Below are 20,133 nucleotides of genomic sequence, written 5' to 3' on the forward strand. Positions count from 1 at the left end.
TTGTCAAGTAATAAAGTCCATGTCGTTCTTTACCAGTCCAAATTATCTTCTCATTGGTGCGGTCCTGAAATGTACAACAATGGGGATAAAATGTAACACAACAATTATAGGATTTAGCGAATTTGGAAACGGAGAGAAGGTTATATCGAAAGTTAGGGACATATAGCACATCGTGAATGAGAAGGTTTTCTGAAATGGCCACAGATCCTTTATCATGAACGGATAGTTGATCACCATTTGGCAACCTGACAGAACTAGGGGAAGCACGCAAAGGCTTAGCACCATGCAAGAGGGAATAATTACCAGTCATATGCTCGTTAGCCCCTGTATCGATGATCCAATCTGCATGAGTATCCTCAGTGACATGCCCAGCCATGTTGGCAACATTGGTGCTCACTGATGGCAGATTTTTGACCGCATTAGTGTTGGATGCGTGCATGGTGGTATTCCCCAGTAAGTGCAGAATTTCAGCATATTGAGCTGGTGTGAAACTAGAACCAGGCCCTGTAGCAGCTTGAGATGATGAATCATTATTATCTCCGGTCATATTTTGAGCCATAGCACCTAGTTTAGGTCTGTCCAGATCTAGATGAGGTTGCTTAAAATATCCTTTCCCTTGCTGGGGTTTATACAGTCTGTGCCCGGGCGGATATCCTACCAGTTTGAAGCAATGAGCTTTAACATGACCATTCATACCACAGTGGTCACACGTCAACACATCCCTCCTTCGCTCATCACTTCGTCCCTGTCTCGAATAAAAAACAGCCGCAGGTTGCTCAACTGAAGAAAGCAAACGATGAGATTCCTCTTGGGACAGCAATGAAAAAGCCTGACCCACTGTTGGCAGAGGTACCATCATCAAAATTTGGCTTCGAACATGCATATAACTATCATTAAGCCCCATCAAAAATTGCAATAAACGTTGCTGCTGATCATGTTCCACGTACTTTCGAGCTGTAGCACATTCGCATGATGGTAGGGTCACTAAAGAACTGTACTCATCCCACAACTGTTTCAATTTACAAAAATACACCGACATTGTGTTGCTTCCTTGAGTCAATCGTCCAAGCTCACGGTGAAGAGAAAAAATCCTCGAGCCATTTATTTTGTCAAATTGATCTTTCAAATCGGACCAAACTACAGAAGCATCACTGGAATACACAATACCACCAAATATATCCTTTGAAACTGAATTCATGATCCAGGACAACACCAGTGCATTACATCTTTCCCACTGATGTAATGTAACATTTCCTATAGCTGGACGCTTACACGTACCATCAATGAGCGCAATTTTATTTTTGGCTCGGAGTGCGATTAACATAGCGCGACTCCATACACCATAGTTTTCTACGCCTGTTAATTGCTCACTAACAATAGTCATACCTGGTGTATCCGATGGATGTAAGAACAGTGGATCATTGAAATTAGTGTTGTTCGCCATGGACTCAGCTGCTCGGAGCAAGAAATCAATCGTTTATCCAATGCGAATCAAAATCTCTCATCGACCTCAACCGATTGAGCACTAAATCAGCTACGAGCTTGAATTATGGGCAAGGAAGTCGGCGATGAAGATCGCGTTCCTGCTCTGATACCATGTAAAACTAATAACCGTTTTGAAAGAAGAAATCAATTCATTAGTTCTCGAATGGAATGTTCTGTACAAGCTTTATAGTCCAAGTAGAAGAAACGTAAAATATACAGAGAACTAAAGACGTGATACTAAAATAGCGATTACAGTACATGGACTTGGGTTACGAATCATAGGCTAACACTGGTGTGGGCTGTCCACATAATGGGCTGCCCACATATACTAACAGAAAAATATATTTAAAATGTGTGTATTGAATATTTGAATGTTGAATATTTGAATGTTGAAAATAAGAGTTGTAAATATTGAAAATTAGTGTGTGATGATGTAGGTAATGATGTATTTTATTTTTGGATTATTTGTAAAGATTTCCTATAAATAGATCTCTCATTTGTGAAGAAAATCACAATTGAGTAGAGAGAAAAATATTATAAAGTGTGTAGTTTGGTAAATTTTGAGAGTTTGAGATTTTTACTTTTTACCATAAATTTTTACTTTTTCACAACACCATGAAATTTTTTAAAATGTAATTTATAACAAAAGTTGTATCAACATAATTTATGTCTCATCGTCATAGTGGATGTCAACCTAACGAAAAGGATGGTGTGGGTGTTCGTGCCCATCGATTTGAGCTTTTTTTTATTCATTTCAGAGACGATTATATTTCGATAAAACGATAAACATTCCGTCCAAAAACCAACTTAAAGATTTTTCTAATAACTCAGGTGTCGATTTTTCTACTCCATTTTAGTTTATGTTTTAGTGGATGCCAATAAATGGAGGACCAATATGTCTCGATGAGATATCTGAAGTGACAAAGCTCCACATGGCGTTGGTAAAGTTGGAGTCAGAATCTAACACCAATTATATTTCATTGAGATTTTGCTTTTAATTTTAAAATTTTATGTTTTAAAAAAAAAACCAATAATTGGAAAAATAGATATATTGGGAGATGGTTTTATGAATCTTTATCCGTAAGACGGGTCAATCCTATCAATATTCACAATAAAAATTAATATTCTTAGTATAAAAAATAATATTTTTTCATGGATGATCCAAATAAGAGATATGTCTCACAAAATACGACAGTGAGACCGCACAAGTTTTTGTCTAATTTGAAATGGATCTTATCCGGGTCCTCTCATTTATTGCTAATATAAAATTTTCAAATCTTTTGAACGAATTAAATAGTAAAAAATCCACATAAAATATAACTTTTTCAATTTTATTTTATTTTTTCTCTAAATATTAAATTTTGATAATTCAATTATTTGTCATTATGTTAAAAGAAGCGGTCAGATTATATGTGAAGAATAGTCATCATTCATTATGTCTGATATTTTTGCTATAATAATTCATCACAAATCATAGTTCCAATTAGTAGGACTACCACCATCAGATAACCCTTTTATGACCATAAAATATTTGACGGCCCAGATTTTAGAGCCTTTGGCCAATCAAATTTGGGCATCAATGTTGTTTGAGTTCTTTTTTAGGACAAAAATATGAGTGGTCCACATTTTGGGATCCTAATTCAATGGGGGTACTGTGAAAATTACGTTGAAGAAATTAAAGCAACTATTCATACGAGAGTTTTAAAATCTTGGGATTTAGATTTTTTTTTATATTAAAAAAATAGAAAGAGTCTATAAATCTCATCATAATGATATATCCAAGATTCAACTTGATGGGATAAAATGCATCCTCTTCAAGTAGGCAAATAGTTACAAGAAGGTAACTCGAAGTGCTTTCTGTGATGTGTCTTTGCTACATTGTACTTTGCCAAAAAGAGAAGGGACTGGAGTTTGTTCTTTGTGTCCAAAAAAATCAAGCCAGTCCATTTGATGACTGAAACTGAAACTGATGGATTTGATCCTGCCACCTCTAAGGCATCAACTCCAGGTGCAAACGATTGTAACATACAAGTCCCATTCGACATAAATAAGAATGAACTACGACTTCGAAACACAAGATCCCAGGTTATAATTCCTCTTGGATATCAAGCATTATTAAAATGACGCTCAATAACCACTTGAAGCTGGGAATTTTCCACGACCCTCATTGAATTTCATCCATTAGAACACACCCCTTTTCGCCAAGCAACTTCTGAAAACTTTTGGCCTCCTCTGTCAACCCGACATCCTTAAATGCCTCGAGAAGTTTACTACACATGGAGCTATTGAATGAGGGAGTTGAAGATTTCTTCCACTGATCAATTATCTCACCCACCTCTTTCAGATGTCCAAGAATCAGATATGAGGAAAGAACACAAACATAGTTTCTGTCGGTCAACTTTTGCCTCGTCATACTGAATGATTTCCAAATTTGATCGAGTTTATCTTTGTTTCCCAAACCACCGTGAAGAATGAGTAAAAAATCATATGATATCAGTTCTCTTTGTGTAATATCCTTTTCACTTTCAACCACAGCCTTGGCATCCAATTTTGTTAAACGACCAGATATGATGTATATGTCAGCAAGTTTCCTGTATCTAAGCCAACTTTTGTTACACCCTGGATCAAGACTCACCTCATCAATGTTGAGAGATGCAGCACAAGAACTTACCAAAAGATTGTAGGTGAAAAGATCAGGCTCAATGTTCTGGCGTTTCATTTCCTCTATAATCCGAGGTACCTTTTCAAAATGTCCCACTGACATATACAAAGTCATTAGTTCGTTGTGAGTGATGGCACTCAAGGAAAGATTTGCCTCCTCTGTCATGCTTTTAGCGCTGTGATCTCTGGAGATATTTCTGAGTTCAGAAACTGTAATCTCGCGACCTTCGTTGACCCATTTCTGTAGAACGTAGGTGGCACTTCTCTTTGGGAGCCGAACCCTGAAAATTCTACTCCTCAAATCATCCTTTTTTTCTTCTTCCCCGCAACCATCTGCGTTTTTTTCTCCATGGATTATGACAGCTTCGGTGCTTGAAGAAAAGGGTCTGAAGGACATTCTCCTGCATCCACGTGCATTTCTACAGAGAAATTTAAGCCAATTCAGTAGAAATAAATCATGATGACGGTAAATCAAATGAAGGTTTTACCGTGAAAGAGTGGAGAATAAGATTGCAGCTGCCGTAGTTAACAGCACACGATTCAAACGATATTCGGCATCAACCAAGCAAAGGTTTAAGCTTTTACCGAAAATCGATAAAGAAAAAATGGATACAAAATTTAAAATAATGTATGAGAAAAAAACAAAGGGAAAAATGTCAGAAGTGGGATTTGAACCCACGCCCTCGTTAGAGGACCAGAACTTGAGTCTGGCGCCTTAGACCACTCGGCCATCCTGACTTGTCAGTTAGATTCTCTAATTTATTTTATTTATATAATATAAATTAGTCAACCAAATAAGATAAGTTTGATTCTTGAATCCTTGAATTTTTTAAAAAATATGATTATTAATAATACGTCATATAAAAATAGATATATTTAAAGATTAGGTTTCGAGACGGTTTCACGGATTTTTATTGTTAGCCGAGCCAACTATGTACATATTTAAAAAAAAAAAGTAATATTTTTCATGGGTGATTCAATTAGAATATATCTCTCACAAAATTGAACTATGTGATAGTTTAGCAAATAAAAATTTGATAAGCCCACAAGTAGTCTCTTTCTTTGTATAGTATAATGTAGATAAATATGCACCATTATTATTTGAATCAGAATATTTCTACAATTTGATTATGCACAAGCGATCAAGCAAAGATGATGGATGCTGTGTAGTGCCATAATATGAGAAATGGAGCAACTGGTGAAATGCAGGTAGGGATCCTTTTGTTTCTTGCAAATTATACTAACAGCAAGTTCCATGCACAAAGGCAATCCCAACCACTAAATCCAATTCGAGATGAAACACTATTTTAGACAGTGGAAGTGGAGGATCAGAAGACAAGTCGATCATGTTTAGGCCATGTCTATATGCTATGAGTATTCGTCAGTCAGTTAATCGAATCTCGAGTTTGATGTTACTGGAGTGGAGCCTCTTGGTCTTCGAATCTCACACAGTTTTGCTGTTAGGCAATTCGAATTTGAAACGATCAAAGTTAATATACATATAACTACTATATGCTTAAACCCTTGGGTTCACAAGTTATCAAAACTGGGCTGTGTTCCATCAGTTCCTAATTTACAGTTTCAATCTCACAAAAATCACAATAAACTAGCACCAGAATTCCAAACAGGAGTTACCAAAGCTCGAAATTATTCAATATTTTTGCTCAACTTCTAGTCGAATCAATGCTCGAATTCATCTCAAAATATTTGAATATGTTCGCGAGCTACTCGAAAATAAAAGCTCGAAATATATTTATTATTATATTACTAAAATACTAAAGCTCTATTCACGAACAAAGTAATCTGGACTCTAATTTATGGAAAAAAAATGTTTATTGAATTGGAACAACCCACTGGTGTTGATTTATAAAAAAAAAAGAAGATGTTTTCTAGATTAAGAAGTTGTATGATGAAGAACGGTTGAACTTGTCAATTTAGTCTAGTAGTAGATAAAGTTATTTGAGGATCACCATTTGCACAAAATCCAGGAAAACCAGCCAGCCTCATGTTTCTTCTGCAACTTCAACCCACTGCGATCTTTGTGTGAGGAATTTCGTCGAGGCAGCTTAGCTTCTCGAGGATTAGTGTCTCTTGCTTCGCATCTGTAGCACTTCAAGTCAAGAATAAACTACCTCATACATAATGGCACTGTTCAAATATTCAACATTCAGTATTTGACATTCCTGGAGTTTTATATCTTGTGCGGTCCTTTTAAGAATCCATCTGGAAGGACAAAAGGATACATTCTTGATCAGGGTTTTCTGTGAAATTGGAGTGCAATGCATTCCCAGCATTATCCACAATAGCTGATGTAGTCATGGATGATTCAACGCATAAGATGGCAGTGATTGCATCCAGCCGAGTAACCTCATTTCTAAACATCAATCTCGCATGCGCTTCAACAAATTAACAAGTTAGAGAGATGGAACCACAGATTGGGAATAGAGATCTATTAGATTGAGTATGGTACCCTGAGCGAGTCGTATCAAACTTTCCAACATGCGAATAGTTGTCCTCGCTGTGATATTATTTCAGGTAAACAACCTCAACAAAATAGAAATGAAAATGTCTTGAAGTGTCCAGTTTAGCACATGCAAAACCTGCATTCTGAGTGGCTGATCTTCTTTGAAGTTGATAGTAGCTAGATATAACCTTTTCAGCCTCCTTAGTAAGGACTGGCCTAAAGTAACCCTTCACAAATTGTATGTACCTGGATATCAATTATGCTCCATTGTCATGTTATAATTCTTCCGTGTGTGAATAAATTTAACAACAGTGCTGCATCAAAGGAAATTGTTCATTTGAACCCCCCAAAACATCATAAAGATACATGAAAGGCGTTCTTATTTTTATACCCAAGATGTTTTTTTTTTCATTACTGAGATGCAATCATATGAATTCAGCAATTGGATATGACCAATCAGTAAAAAGCACTAAATGTAAAGAAGTACGGTGAAAAAATAACATTGTCGATCCAATAGTATGAGCATGAGCGATACAGTAAATCAACATGTTAGCAGATGCATTTAAGATGTATATGACATTTAGATACTATATTCTAATGGAAGCACCAACACGGTCGATATCAGTGTGATCCTTAAAATGCTGATTGGTTTCGATAAATATTACCTCCTAAGCATGTTGAGAGGCCAAATCTCTGACAAGTTTTGGTCACAGTCACCTTTACTAGGTTCCGTATGCTGAGACAATGGAAGAGCATGCAAAGTTTAGATACGTCAAATTAATACTATGTTGAAGCATAGGTAAATTATCGACCACTGCATGAAAATGTTACCTCAGAAAGAATATGAGATGAAACAACTTCATCCCACTGTGGATTCTTCGTGTCTAAGAGGACTAAAACTATATCGAATCTGCTGAGCAATGGTCCAGAAAGGGTGGTGTTGACAGACAGAGCTAGCATGCGTTAACGATTGAAATCTTGTGACTGGGAGGACAAAAGTACTTGAACAAACCATTATGTTTATCTGACTTCTATATTATCATATCAAGGGTTTACAGGAAGGATACATTGATCTGGATCATATTGTCCCTTTGGATTTGTTGCACCGAAAACAATTGTCTTCGTGCTGAGAGTTGTGACAAGACCAGCCTGGTAATTTAAATTCTCTGGCTTAGACAAGTGTAGATTATAAAGCTAGTGAAGGTCTAAAATATTTTTCCCTCCCTTAAAGAGGCTAAATTTGAGAAACACTGAGGGACATAATGTTCCCTTGCTGCAATAATACCTACTAGAAAAAGAATTGTTTTAAAAAATATATCAAGATAAATAGAATAATAATTTTTTGATGTCACAAAAACATATTATCCAAGACCCATTTGCAGCAGCCAGGAGATTAAAAAATACCTTGGCTACACTTATTGTTTGTTGCTCCATAGCTTCATGAATGGTTGTCCCTATCATGTTCCCTCATACTAGCAAATAAGTGTTAGTGAGAAAATCGAGTGTGATTCCCTTGTGTAACATAATACATTCAACAGAATGTGACAAATACTGCATAGATATATAATCAAACCAATAAAAAGAGAGGAAATTTGTTACATTGTCAACAGTGGAAATCAGTTTAAATGGAGATACTAACATTAAAATTGAAATTTCAGAAATGGCATTAGAAACTTTAAATCTAATTACTTGAAATTGTTGTTTTTCACATTTGTACTAATTACTAACATCAACAATCTTTCCCAAGTTACGTGAAATCACTAGCATTTGGATCTATAAGAAGATAAATTTAATATGAGAGGTTGTACCTATCAAATTCATCTATGCAACAAAGACCTCCATCAGCCAATACAAGGGCACCGGCTTCTAGCATCCATTCCCCTGAAAATAAGTTTTCAAATGTGCTTCAACAAAATTGTGTAAAGAAGAAAAATTACTAATTTATTGATATTCTCAAATTTTCCTAGTCTGCTTCCATACTGGTAAAAATCCCAAATAAAGCTCCAAGAGAAATTTAACAGAAGACATGCCCGTGGTACCTCCATCCTTGACAGCAGTGACAGTCAGTCCGGCACTGGTGCTTCCTAACCCGGTAGTGATAACAGATCGTTTGCTCAACTTAGCCGCAAACTTCAAGAACTGAGACTTTCCGGTGCCTAGTTGATCAAATGTATTAGACACACGGAAGTTTGCCAAAAAAAAAAACTTCTCTGAGACTATCCAAGCACAACTCCAAATTCAGACTAAATGAGGGGCAACACAAGTTCTAAAGGACATCATAACTTTGTTTCACACTAGAATGATGACCAAAAAGCTTGGAAGGCATGTTGGGTTTGCCCAGATGCATGTCATTTACTATAGTTCTAAATTTTACCAGGGTCGCCAACCAAAAGCAAATGAGACTCCCCTCTGACTTTAGTTCCAGAAGCATCCGCATGTTGAACCCCTCCAATAAGTGTAAGTGCAACTATATAAGAGAAAACATCATTGCTGACACTTTTTAAAAATGAGTTATACTTAGTAGAGAAAGATGAATAAAGGTCATCTTAAATTGCCAAGGTCATGTAAGTAAATATCTTTTCAGTTTAAAATTAAACTCTCCTCCAACAATAACCATCAACAAGACAAACCTGCAAGCTTCACAGTGAAGAGTCCAAAAACTTGGGGACAGATGGCACGTAGGACTGCATTCCTACCTGAACCATTTAGAAATGGATAAAGAGAATGCAGTCAAAAAGAGACCTAGACAAAGCAATTAAAATTTCATTAAGTGTTTGAAGTGATTCTATTTTTACTTGATCTTCATTGAGTATTACCTTTTAATGGAGTATCTCTGAAGTCTGACCAGAACTGCCTGAATCTTGCAATAACATCATCCGGGATATCAATATCTGACTTCAGCTCATTCATTCTCCTAGCAACGGACGTAAAAAATTTGAAAAGATTTCAGACCAAGCCAGATCCAACTGATAAGACAATGCGATAATAACGAATTACAGAAGGGCATAATTCTACAAAATATTGCATGTGTATCCTTCACCGATTACAATTCCAAAAGCTAGTAGCTAAATATGGGGAATCTAAATGGAAGGGCCAACAGGAAGATGATAACAGTTCTATCAACATATTTATGATAAATGGGAAAACCAGAGGCATTGTTGCATTACATAAGAAATGGAAATTAGGAACCTAAAAAATCATCCACTTGACACTTAATATTCTTACAATTTGGTAGTAACTAATAACTTGGCTGCCAAAACTGCTCAGACCTACAACTCTTGAGTTTTATATTCAAATTAGGACAGCTGCATCAAACTATTCCAAGAGGTCAAAGTTGGAAGCATAATTTGTACCTTAAGTTCAGTAAAAGAATGGCTTGAATCAAGAAGATAATACACGGTCGTTAATATTAGCTTTGAATTCACGATACATTGTAAGATAGTATGGGGAAATTGAGTTCATCTAAACAAGAACCATCACACATGATGGGCTTGTCAGTCATTCCTCTAACTATGGAAGCCACGTTAAACATCTCGTAAAAGTTGAACCCAAAGATAATAGTAAAAAAGATGAGCCAAACAAGTTACCTCACATAATTAGCAATTAATACAGGATCCAGGTCACATCGCACATCTTTCACGTCTGATGACCATTTTGCCGTCAAAACTCCAGTGACAGTCACATTATCTGAGATGGAAATCAATATGTAATTATTCTACAATGAAATGTAGACCTCAAGTCAAATCATAGTTTTGAAAGGACAAGCAGGAAAACATACATGTACTCAAATGTGAGTATTGTTGATTTGATAGAATCATAATTGATTTTATGGAATAAATTAGGATAATATTTTATTTGATTTAAATTAAGCTTAGTAAGAAAAGATATTCTCCCAACTTATTGGGGTTTTATTTAGAAATGATTTTGTGGTGCTTGCTATTTAAGTGTTCTCTGCAATAGCCTTGGATACGAAAAAATAAACAGAATAAAGTTTTCTTTTATTCTTCTTGTCATGCTCTTATTTCTGCAAATATGATCCCATTTTTTTATGAAATGGCAATTTCCCATCTAGAATATGATCCCTCTTATAGTCCACCTCGATAGAGACAATCATCATTAAGACTTTCAATCTCCGCAAGGTGATTTATCCGGCTATCATGCCTCTCTTCATTCTCCTTTTCTCTGTTTATATGCTGCAATGTTTTTCTTACCTTCTCTTTCAGGTACACGATCTAATTACTATTGCCACCATAAATCAAGTATACAGAAAGCCAATACCATCCAGAATACAAAAGCTGCCAATCGTCTTAAACATAACATTCATATTACCACTCACAGCATCCATATCGGCTTATAACTTGCTGCATTTTTACATCCTTAAGGACAAAGCTACTTTCAATTATTTCTATTTTCTCCCATTTAAGATCTCATCCGCAAACCTTTCCAAACAGTTAAGGTTCTTCAATTTGTGCATGTGAACCTTTACTTTTCTTCCATGTGCTGCTACTTCAGACAAATACATATTTGTATAACGCACACATGTCGCACACTGTCAGAATTTTGAAACATATTTCCCCATTAATATCTCAGCCATGTACTGTCTACAGCGCCCACATGTTATCCCACTTCTGATTAATCAGGTGAAGATCCATGTGAGCGTATAGTATTTGTCTCACTCCTAACTCAAATGGATAATACATAAACACGGGTTGTGCATGTATTTCTCAGTAAATACAAAGTTTCCTTTATCTAAAAGGATAGTACATGCAACTGGGTTGTGCATGTATTTCTCAATAAATAACAAATTGAAGCATAGCATAGTTAAATGCTACAATATATCCTAGGAGAAACAAAACTTAAGGAAGGAGTATTTGTCACAACCCATACCTCCAGCTTTAACTGTGTCAACAAGATCATTTTTCAGGATAATGGGTATTGTACGTGGGATGGCTCCAACGCCTAAAACCTGTGTGCTTTCTTGAATTTTAATTTCTTGATAATCATGACATGTCTTGTTATCTTCTACCGTCTGAAACCGTGAGCTTTCACAATTCTACATGGAACAAAATCATGATATTATGATATATTTAGATATCCAAACCAACATTGCTGGCGAACTCATATTCAATAAGAAGCAATCAAGTTGATCTAGGATGTTAGTGTTTCAAAGTAAGCTAAATCTCGACTCTAATTAGTTAAATCTCTCTCCCAAGCTTTAAGAGCTCAAATATTTCATCTTGCTAGCTCAGTCCAAGGAAGGTTATCACATAAAATTTCTCAACTTCTGATACACAAATCATATCATTACAAAGTAAAATAATGTAATTTTAAATAATCTCATAATGTTGCTACAAGACTCCTAGTAACTATCTAACTCTTGAAAGCATGAGGAGAACGGCTAAGCTCGAGCTCGAGCACCAACAGAGAACATTGATGAACACAGGGAAATAAATCAAAAGAAACAGAAGTAAGCCTGTAACATATAATACTTTGTTCGATCAAGAAGGAAAACTGCAAAACACGAAGACTTGACTTGTTTCAAGCAATAGTAACCTCGCAAAAGCTAGCAGTTCTCCAGCTGCAGATAACATACTGGATCTCTGCAGCTTTCTGAGCTAATGCATGTGTGAGGTGCAATTTCATGGGGTGTATGACGGACCTGGGAGGGGCAAAATGTCGGCCTGGGTATGGAATTTCTCGTTTCCACCTCTGGATAAACTTTGAATCTACAAGAGACCCCATTAAATTTAGTAACTATCCACTTGAGAATAATGCTTTCAAGAAATATTTTTCATCGATACAAGTGAAGCCATTTGTAATTAATCTCTCATCGGTTCGGGCCAACCAGTTTACCAAATTTAGGCCTCACGCAAAAGAAAACTAGTTGAGATGTACAGATTGATGGCAGAAATGTTTCAAGAGAGTCAGCAATTAATTTGATCTATTATAGTCTAAATAAATCAGGCATCGCGAAAGTATCGAAATCAGACCTTTGTTTACATACTCGACACTCAAAAATCTTCTCTCCTTCAATCATCTTGACTGCTCCGGACCTAATTACAGTGCCTTCAAGAGTAAGAAGAATCCCCTGGTGCTTAACTCTCACACGTCCAATACCAGGAAAAGTTTCTAGACAAGCCAAGAAAGAAAATAAACGCATGAAAGATTAACATCTGGTGGAGATATTTTCAATATAAATTTATAACATGCTAAAAACAAAATCAGAAACTGACCAGGGTATTCTAGAGGAGAACCAGAGACATTGATACGAACATGTACAAAATCCTTAACACTCGCATTTTCCATTTTCTGGAAATCCTCGAAAATTACTCTCTACAGGTTTAAAATAACACATGAAGTAAAAATACAACATATGTGGCATCCCATTATGTAAATATAATTTGTGTGTGTTACAACATCACAAGCCTCAAAAGTTTGAAAGCCGAGCATATAGGAGAAGTAAGCCAACTACAATTCTACCTTCGAATATGAATTTATGAGTGTTAGAACACCACTAGCTTTAAAAGCTCGAGTAAATAGGAAATAATAACTAGACAATATGAAAATGCTTGTCGATATCTCAAACTCAATGAATATGGGGCCTTTTTCAAAATATGAAGTCAAATATTCTAGTCTCCGCTATTGTTATCAGACAATGAAGAACAAACCAACAATAAATATCAAATATCAACTGACTGCAATTTCAGGAAACGACTGATATAGAGATATTAGATCAGTTGCTGCAAATATAACTAGGGGATGTTCGTCAATATCTCAAACTCTCAGTTCCGCAAACCAGTACAAAGATTTTCCGACATAAGACTGCGAATATACCTGAGCCCAGATAGCAGATTCATCGAAAAGGGCCAAGTATTTAGCGGGCTGCGAGAAAACGAGATGTGCTAGGGGTGGATTTTCATCCATCAACTCAGCATAACTGCCCAAAAGATAAATTAACTGATGGGTTCACAGATATCAACACTCATTAACCTGTTTGTGAAAGAAAAATAGATTTTTTCGCGCAGTAAAATTTTCACACTTAGTTGGCGATTTGTCAGTAGTTGGGAAGTTATTTTCTTGAGCTCAAGTAACTTTATTAGTCCTTTATATAGGTAAGTACTGTAAATACGGGACGTAGAGCATAAATTCATTCTGAATGGAGATTTCCACACCCTCTGTTCCTTCGTGTTCTTAGTTGTAATAAAAAATGATATTCGAGGGGTAAAATGAGTTGAGCTTAACTTACTCAACGTAGAGAGGGTAGTGAAGGCGGTGATCAAATGAAAGAATGATGGATTTCAGCTGGTCCAAGTGATGCTCGATCAAGAATCCCGCCATTTCTTTGCTGCGCTCACTTTCGTCTTCCATTTGTTCGCAGGTGGCAAAGGAAGCGATGGAGTGAGTTCGGGGGGAAATGGTATTTGTTTACGAGAGTTTACGAGCCTATACTACTTTAAAATTAAATAAATAAATTTACAGGTCAATATAAAATATATATTTTTATGAATAAAAGTTGGATTCAAAATTCGTATCATAAAATTAATTTTATGACGATCTCAAAATAAATTTGTATTTATTTATATGAATTGAAATTCAAATATTATTTTTTTTAGATTTTTTATGTTGATGACATTTTTTATTATTTATTTGGATGTTATTTTTTCACAACAATTATGTATTTTTTAGAAATTAAAAATCTAATTAGAATAATGCATTTTTTCTTTATGCACTTTTGTGGAATATAAATTAGCATGTAAAAAAAATGTTTTGGAAAATTATAATAAATTTTTAATAAATAATAATGGTTTAGTTTCACAATAATGCCCCTAATATGTAATGGTTGGGATTGACTGATCAAATTGTGAGTTCTAATACTACAGTATTAGAATTAGTAACTCATTATGACAGGAACTTTTAATTTTTCCTTTCTGTGTTTTACTTATAACAACGTATGATTATTGCAATATATGGAATTACGTGCAGATTTCAAATTGTTTCGTATGTTCCTGCCACCATAGAGATGTTGATCTGCTTAGTGATCTGAAAGTTAGTCTCTAAGTACAACCACTTCTGAGTTTTTTTGCATTGCACAATAATGTCTCACTCCTTACCTCTTAACCCGACAGCAGTTGTGTGACTGGATTTGTCCCATCTTTGTACACCTTACAGCCTGCTTCAGCTTTAACAGGGTTCAATACATAGTCCTTACGAGTTCTATTGTTGTTTTAGGTTGATTCCTCTTTCCCCTTCCTTTCTGGATGCTAAACCTTGGGGTGAAAATTATGTTGTAGGTAGATTATATGCATGTAGTCCAGAGGAAGGTCAGCAGCATTCATCTTGTGGGCCTGTGAATAGCTAGAGTAACTGTTCAGCTAACAAGTTTGGGCAACCGAAGGGATGTGTATATACTGAGTTTCTTAAATCAGAAACAGTTGAACAAGCTCTACGTCTTGATGAATCCGAACTTCATGGCCGACTATCGAAAGTCAGGCCACGTCCGGCATGTGCTCGTAAAGCAGTATCACTGAACACCAAACATTATTGTATTACTATCTTAAAGGAATTTTATTCCTTGATATACTTTTCATGTTTATCTTTAATATTTTGTCCTTTCTAGACATGTGAATAATAGTGAATATTTGATATGATATTATAATATTTTTATGATATGATATCACAATATCTTTTAGATATTATCCTTATGTTTAAAGAGCTTGTTTCCTAATGAAATTGCTTTTTGTCTAAGTTAAATAGGACTACAAGAAGAAAAAAGGAGGCGACGACGAGTAGAGAGACGAAGGAGTTCGAGGAGTTTGGAGATCGAAGCTATCTCGTACTATTGTTTAAGTGTTGCTGAGAAGTGCTTACATCCGATGACGACAACACCTAATCATTGTGATGATTAGTGTGTTGAATTTTTGAAGACTTTTTACTTCTCGGTTGATGCATCCCTTGTATATTGGTTATACGGTTTGTTAGAGGTTTAGGATGCAATTTGTTACTCGCCTTAATAAGGGAGTTGTTTTATTCTTTCACTAGTATTGGTTTTTGTAAACTTACAAGTTTTCTAGTGAATTATTTTGTCCCTGAGGCACCGCACAAGTATTTTATACTTGTACATAATTCATATCTCGTCTCTCTTATTTTTATTATAATTCAAGTTGTGTGTTAACTTCTTAAACTGAAACTTCCGCTGCATGTTGTCGTGAGTGTTGCAACACCTACGCACAACACCTATATTCTGTAACACACAACACTCACCCTCAACTCACACATACACTGTGGAAACAGAACTTTCACTATCATTTCTTGATTGATATGTTATCCATTTTTCGTTCTTGAAGTATTTTGATATTGTTTCAGGTATCAGCCAAGAGGACCAATGTTCCTGGCATGAAGCAATTCCACTCCTGACTTTCCAACCCTTACACGGGGTTTCAACCTAGGACACCATTCATGGCTGCTCCTTATGTTCGTTCTCCTTACTGATATGGGTAGAGCCATTCTTTCTTGCATCTGATCTTTTAATCTGACATCTTAACTGTTTCTGTAATTTCCTCCAATTTATGCTCTTTGTTCTTTTGGCAAAACTATCAACGTATATTTCTTTAATCTCCTTACGGATATTGGTAGAGCCCTTACTTCTGAGCCTTCCTTACATGCTCAAAAGTCCGTCCTCTAGGGATATGTTCTCGACCATCAAATGTTTTTCGTTCTTTCTTCCCGTTTAAAGAGATGAAGCTTTCGGTGATACTACTACTCATGTTGCTTAGTGTATGTTGTGGATTTGCTTTGAAATATTTGACCTTTTCCCCCTCTAGTATGCACACCTTCTATATATATAGCATACATCATGTGTGTCCACTTTGAGATTTAACCCTCATGGTTTTACTTTTAGAATCATCCAAAAAGCCTCATATCACCCATAATCTTTCTCTAAATCTTCTAATGTGGGACTTTAGTTACATCCCAACAGAAATCTTCACCTTTTTCGAAGTCGGATCACCGTGGATACTAACTAAACAATCAAGTCTTTGATCGACTGAAAACTGTATATACAACTTTTATTATCACTCAATAATGAAAGCCCCACCACAAATTTGTTTTTTGTACTTGTTTCGAAAATAGTGAAAATAATTTTTATTGGCTGAGACGTTCATATTTGAATTGAAAGTAGCTCAAATAATTGGGACGTATTTTTAATTTATAACTCCAAAAATAACTATCCAAACTCTCGATTTCCGTGCGAATTATTTATTGACACCACCAATTATTGGTAATCTATATGAAAACAATACATGCATTTTTTAAAAAATAGATTGAATATTTATCAGATAATTAACTGCTGTCCTTACTAAGCAATAATATATATATATATATATTATGAGAACTTTTAATAAATCAATAGCATGGATACATAAGTAAATAGAATCGGTCTCGTAAGCGATAAGGAAGAATCTCACCCACCAAAGGCCGACAAAATGGTCTCCCAAGGACCCAACACTGCTTGCCTTTTAAAAGTACTTCCTCCGGACCAATATTTAAATATTCACAGAGAAAATATCAGACAACTAACCAGATGAGTCGATACAACAAAAAATTTAAGAGAGCCTTTGGTCTAGTTCGTCGGAAGGGTCTGACCCGAAAGACTATCCCTTTGATCGGAGTTTATATAATTTTGTGTCTGTGATGTGATTATATTTAAAAATATATAAAATAACAAGAATGTAAAATTATCTTCATAAATACAGAAGAGACGACATATCCGCGTAAATAACAAATCACTCTATTTTCTATGGTATTTCATTTTCTTAACATTCTCTTGGTAACAAAAATACAAAATTTTCACACAAAATATACGACAAATCTGGTACTGTCCCGATTCCTCAGACCAACGTGGAGCATCTCGACGTCTTAGGGTCCCACATCGCCGGCAACAAGTACTTCCTACCCTTCACCCCATGCGCGTTATAGCTGGCCCCGCTTGTTTTATCCGTCAACACAGTGCCTGCGTATCCCGGGTACGCGCCAGAACCGAATACCCCCGTGCAAGCAGTTACCGCTTCCAGCGGCGCGGTGGGAGGGCCCTGGAAATACCCGTTATTGAACGGGTTCGTGACCGTGCCCGCCAATACTGTGGCCAGGTTAATAACCATCCCATCGGCTCCGATGTCCCCAGTTCGGTGCCACGAGCGGCGGCGTTTGAGGGCCGTACACCGGCTGGTGGAACGGCCACGCGCAGTACCCCGGGCACTGAGTGGCCGAGTTACCCACCCAAGCGTACGCGAACCGGGTCGCGCCACGTGTCGACCCGTGTGTTCCGCACCTGCTCATGCAGAAGCCTTCGACGGTTACGTCCGCCGCCGTGAGCACCACGTTCACCACTCCGTTACCATACCCACCTCTGGCAGCTAAGTTGACGATCTGTGAATTCGTAAGGGACTTTCCCAGAGGATAGTTCTCCTCGAGGATCTGCTTCCCGACGACGATGGTGTTGTCACCACCGTTCTTGTACTTCTCCGTGGTCTTCCACCAAGAAGAAACGGACGGCTGAACAGCGGTCGCGGCATCGAGGGATTGAAGAAAATCGACGATAATCGATCGTTGGACAGGCGAGAATTTCCCATACCAAACGAGATTAACAGTTACAGTACCTTTCAGCAAAGGCCCCTTATGATATTGCAACACAAGCGGCGCCTCCTGTACCAGCGCCGCCATGGAATAGGATGCAAAAAGAAAGAAAAACAACACGGCGGAGACGCCAGTAGCAAAGCGGTAATTGGAAGCCATATTTAATTTTTTTCGCCCGGAACAATCTTGTTCTAGATTGGAAAAACGAGTAGGTATTTATACCTGGAAAGCCAGGAGTGAGACAGAAGGGGGACAGCTGTAAGGTGTTGGACTCAATTTACGCTCTGCCACGTGGATATATTTGATTGGCTTTAGGGGGGCTGTTGCCAGGATGGGAGATGAGGTAGCGAGTCAACGTTGGTGATCTAATTAATGGCGGATTTTGACCTCCGTCGCCGTATCCTGTGCGTGTTGTGTATTGTATCCCAAGTCTTTTATATGTGTGATAGTCTATTTTTTGAAATTATTTATTTTTAGTTTGATGCATTTTTATAATTATTTAATTTTGAACATTTATTTTACGGAGTTAAATAAAATTTCAAAATACAAAAGTGGTTATTTTTTTTAAAAAATAAAAAATTTGGGCATGAAAATAATTAAATTAAAAATACTAAATTGGTTGGTAATTCCCCCGAAGGCCCCAAAAAGGCGAAGCTAGAGGCTTGTTGCGTACCTCGAGGCAATTTGTGAAGTGGTCCCCACCAAATATTATTAATTTTTTAAAAAAATTAGGTTTATTGTTGCCTTTCGTAGGAAGCCACTGATATACATTAAATTAATTTTATCACTATTGAAATATTTTTTTGGGTATAATTTTAATTTATTTTAGATATCTATGAAGTAAAGATGGTTTGTGATTTTGATATAGAGATTAATAAATATTATGAGAAGTTAAATGAAAGTAAAATCATTTCTTTACCTTTTTTTCAGCAATAAATCGTATTTATTGTACAAATAAATTGATTTTATTCGTGGGGTGGGAAAAAATGTCCGAATTCCGAATTCGGCCGAGACTCGTAATCGATTTTGTTGTATAATTAAAGACTTTGAATTTGAGGATATTTAATTTTAAACGTTCGATAATTGAGGTAATTCATTTATATGTAAGAAACTTATAAGTACACTATTATAGTACTTGATCTGCTGCTCTCCATAAATACAATTTTTTTAATAAAAAAATAATGAGTTTTCAGGCTAATTAAATTGCAGAGAAATTAAGTATGACATTTATTTATTGGAAAACAAAATACGTATGATTTTATAGTAACAAAGTTTGGATATCTACTTTTCTCTGCAAATAATTAATTGCCTCCACCTCGACGTGTTAATGCTATGTTTAGGCATGTAAACTACCAAGAGGGACAAATTTGTCTTTTAATGTTATTTCTAATCAAGGACGTGGACCATGCAATCAAGATTAACATGATAATTATATTGCAATTTGCATTTTGTTTAGCATATTGTAGATGGTTGGATTGAATCCTACACATTATTTAATCTGATAGAAGTGGAAGACAACGTCAAGGTCTCAAATTTTTGGATGATGTATCAGGTTCGAAATTTAATATTAAAACCCCCGCGCGCGAAGACACAAAAGAAGAAAAATATCATCCAATTATAAGTTCTATATGGATAAAATCAATGGTAGTTGTATATATTGATTTAGACAATCATTTTTCATTGAGCTAGTTTTTGTAGTTAAGTCATTAAAAAATAAAATTTATTTTATTTTTTAAAAAAATCGATGTCTTTGGGAAAAATCTTTAATATTATTTTTAATGTGTGTAAGTAAAATATTGATTAAAAAATTATAATAATAATTTACTCAATAAAGTTTCAGTATTTTTGTTTTTTATATCCTAATAAAAAGATGAAACTTAGCCTCATTAGAA

The 20,133-nt window shown here is 35.9% G+C and overlaps 3 protein-coding genes and 1 non-coding gene across 4 annotated transcripts; all 4 read right to left on the reverse strand.

Annotated features, from left to right (window-relative positions):
* Positions 1-3,240: 3,240 nt before the first annotated feature.
* LOC140840625 (pentatricopeptide repeat-containing protein At5g09450, mitochondrial-like) lies at positions 3,241-4,841 on the reverse strand. The gene is made up of 2 exons (XM_073207806.1): positions 4,635-4,841; positions 3,241-4,565 (listed from the first exon to the last, which is right to left on the reverse strand). Exon 2 carries the CDS (start codon positions 4,541-4,543, stop codon positions 3,650-3,652), a length of 894 nt encoding a protein of 297 aa, XP_073063907.1. The 5' UTR covers positions 4,544-4,565; positions 4,635-4,841; the 3' UTR covers positions 3,241-3,649.
* On the reverse strand, positions 4,801-4,884 carry TRNAL-CAA (transfer RNA leucine (anticodon CAA)). The gene has a single exon. It is a non-coding gene; the product is annotated as a tRNA-Leu (tRNA).
* Positions 4,885-5,917: 1,033 nt separating this feature from the next.
* LOC140841929 (probable DNA helicase MCM9) lies at positions 5,918-14,029 on the reverse strand. Its single transcript, XM_073209669.1, is given in 21 exon segments — positions 5,918-6,248; positions 6,390-6,542; positions 6,617-6,664; positions 6,747-6,856; positions 7,276-7,346; positions 7,442-7,563; positions 7,678-7,759; positions 8,015-8,062; positions 8,064-8,082; positions 8,419-8,491; positions 8,650-8,766; positions 8,985-9,077; positions 9,241-9,306; positions 9,427-9,524; positions 10,198-10,297; positions 11,498-11,663; positions 12,270-12,336; positions 12,601-12,739; positions 12,844-12,943; positions 13,445-13,547; positions 13,857-14,029. Coding segments are annotated over 21 exon segments (1,977 nt in total). The 5' UTR covers positions 13,979-14,029; the 3' UTR covers positions 5,918-6,168.
* Positions 14,030-17,327: 3,298 nt separating this feature from the next.
* Positions 17,328-18,434, reverse strand: LOC140841932 (protein EXORDIUM-like 2). Its single transcript, XM_073209671.1, is given in 2 exon segments — positions 17,328-17,787; positions 17,789-18,434. Coding segments are annotated over 2 exon segments (903 nt in total). The 5' UTR covers positions 18,401-18,434; the 3' UTR covers positions 17,328-17,496.
* Positions 18,435-20,133: the final 1,699 nt, after the last annotated feature.

This window comes from Primulina eburnea, chromosome 9 (assembly GCF_022965805.1).
Source record: "Primulina eburnea isolate SZY01 chromosome 9, ASM2296580v1, whole genome shotgun sequence".
NCBI lineage: Eukaryota > Viridiplantae > Streptophyta > Magnoliopsida > Lamiales > Gesneriaceae > Primulina > Primulina eburnea.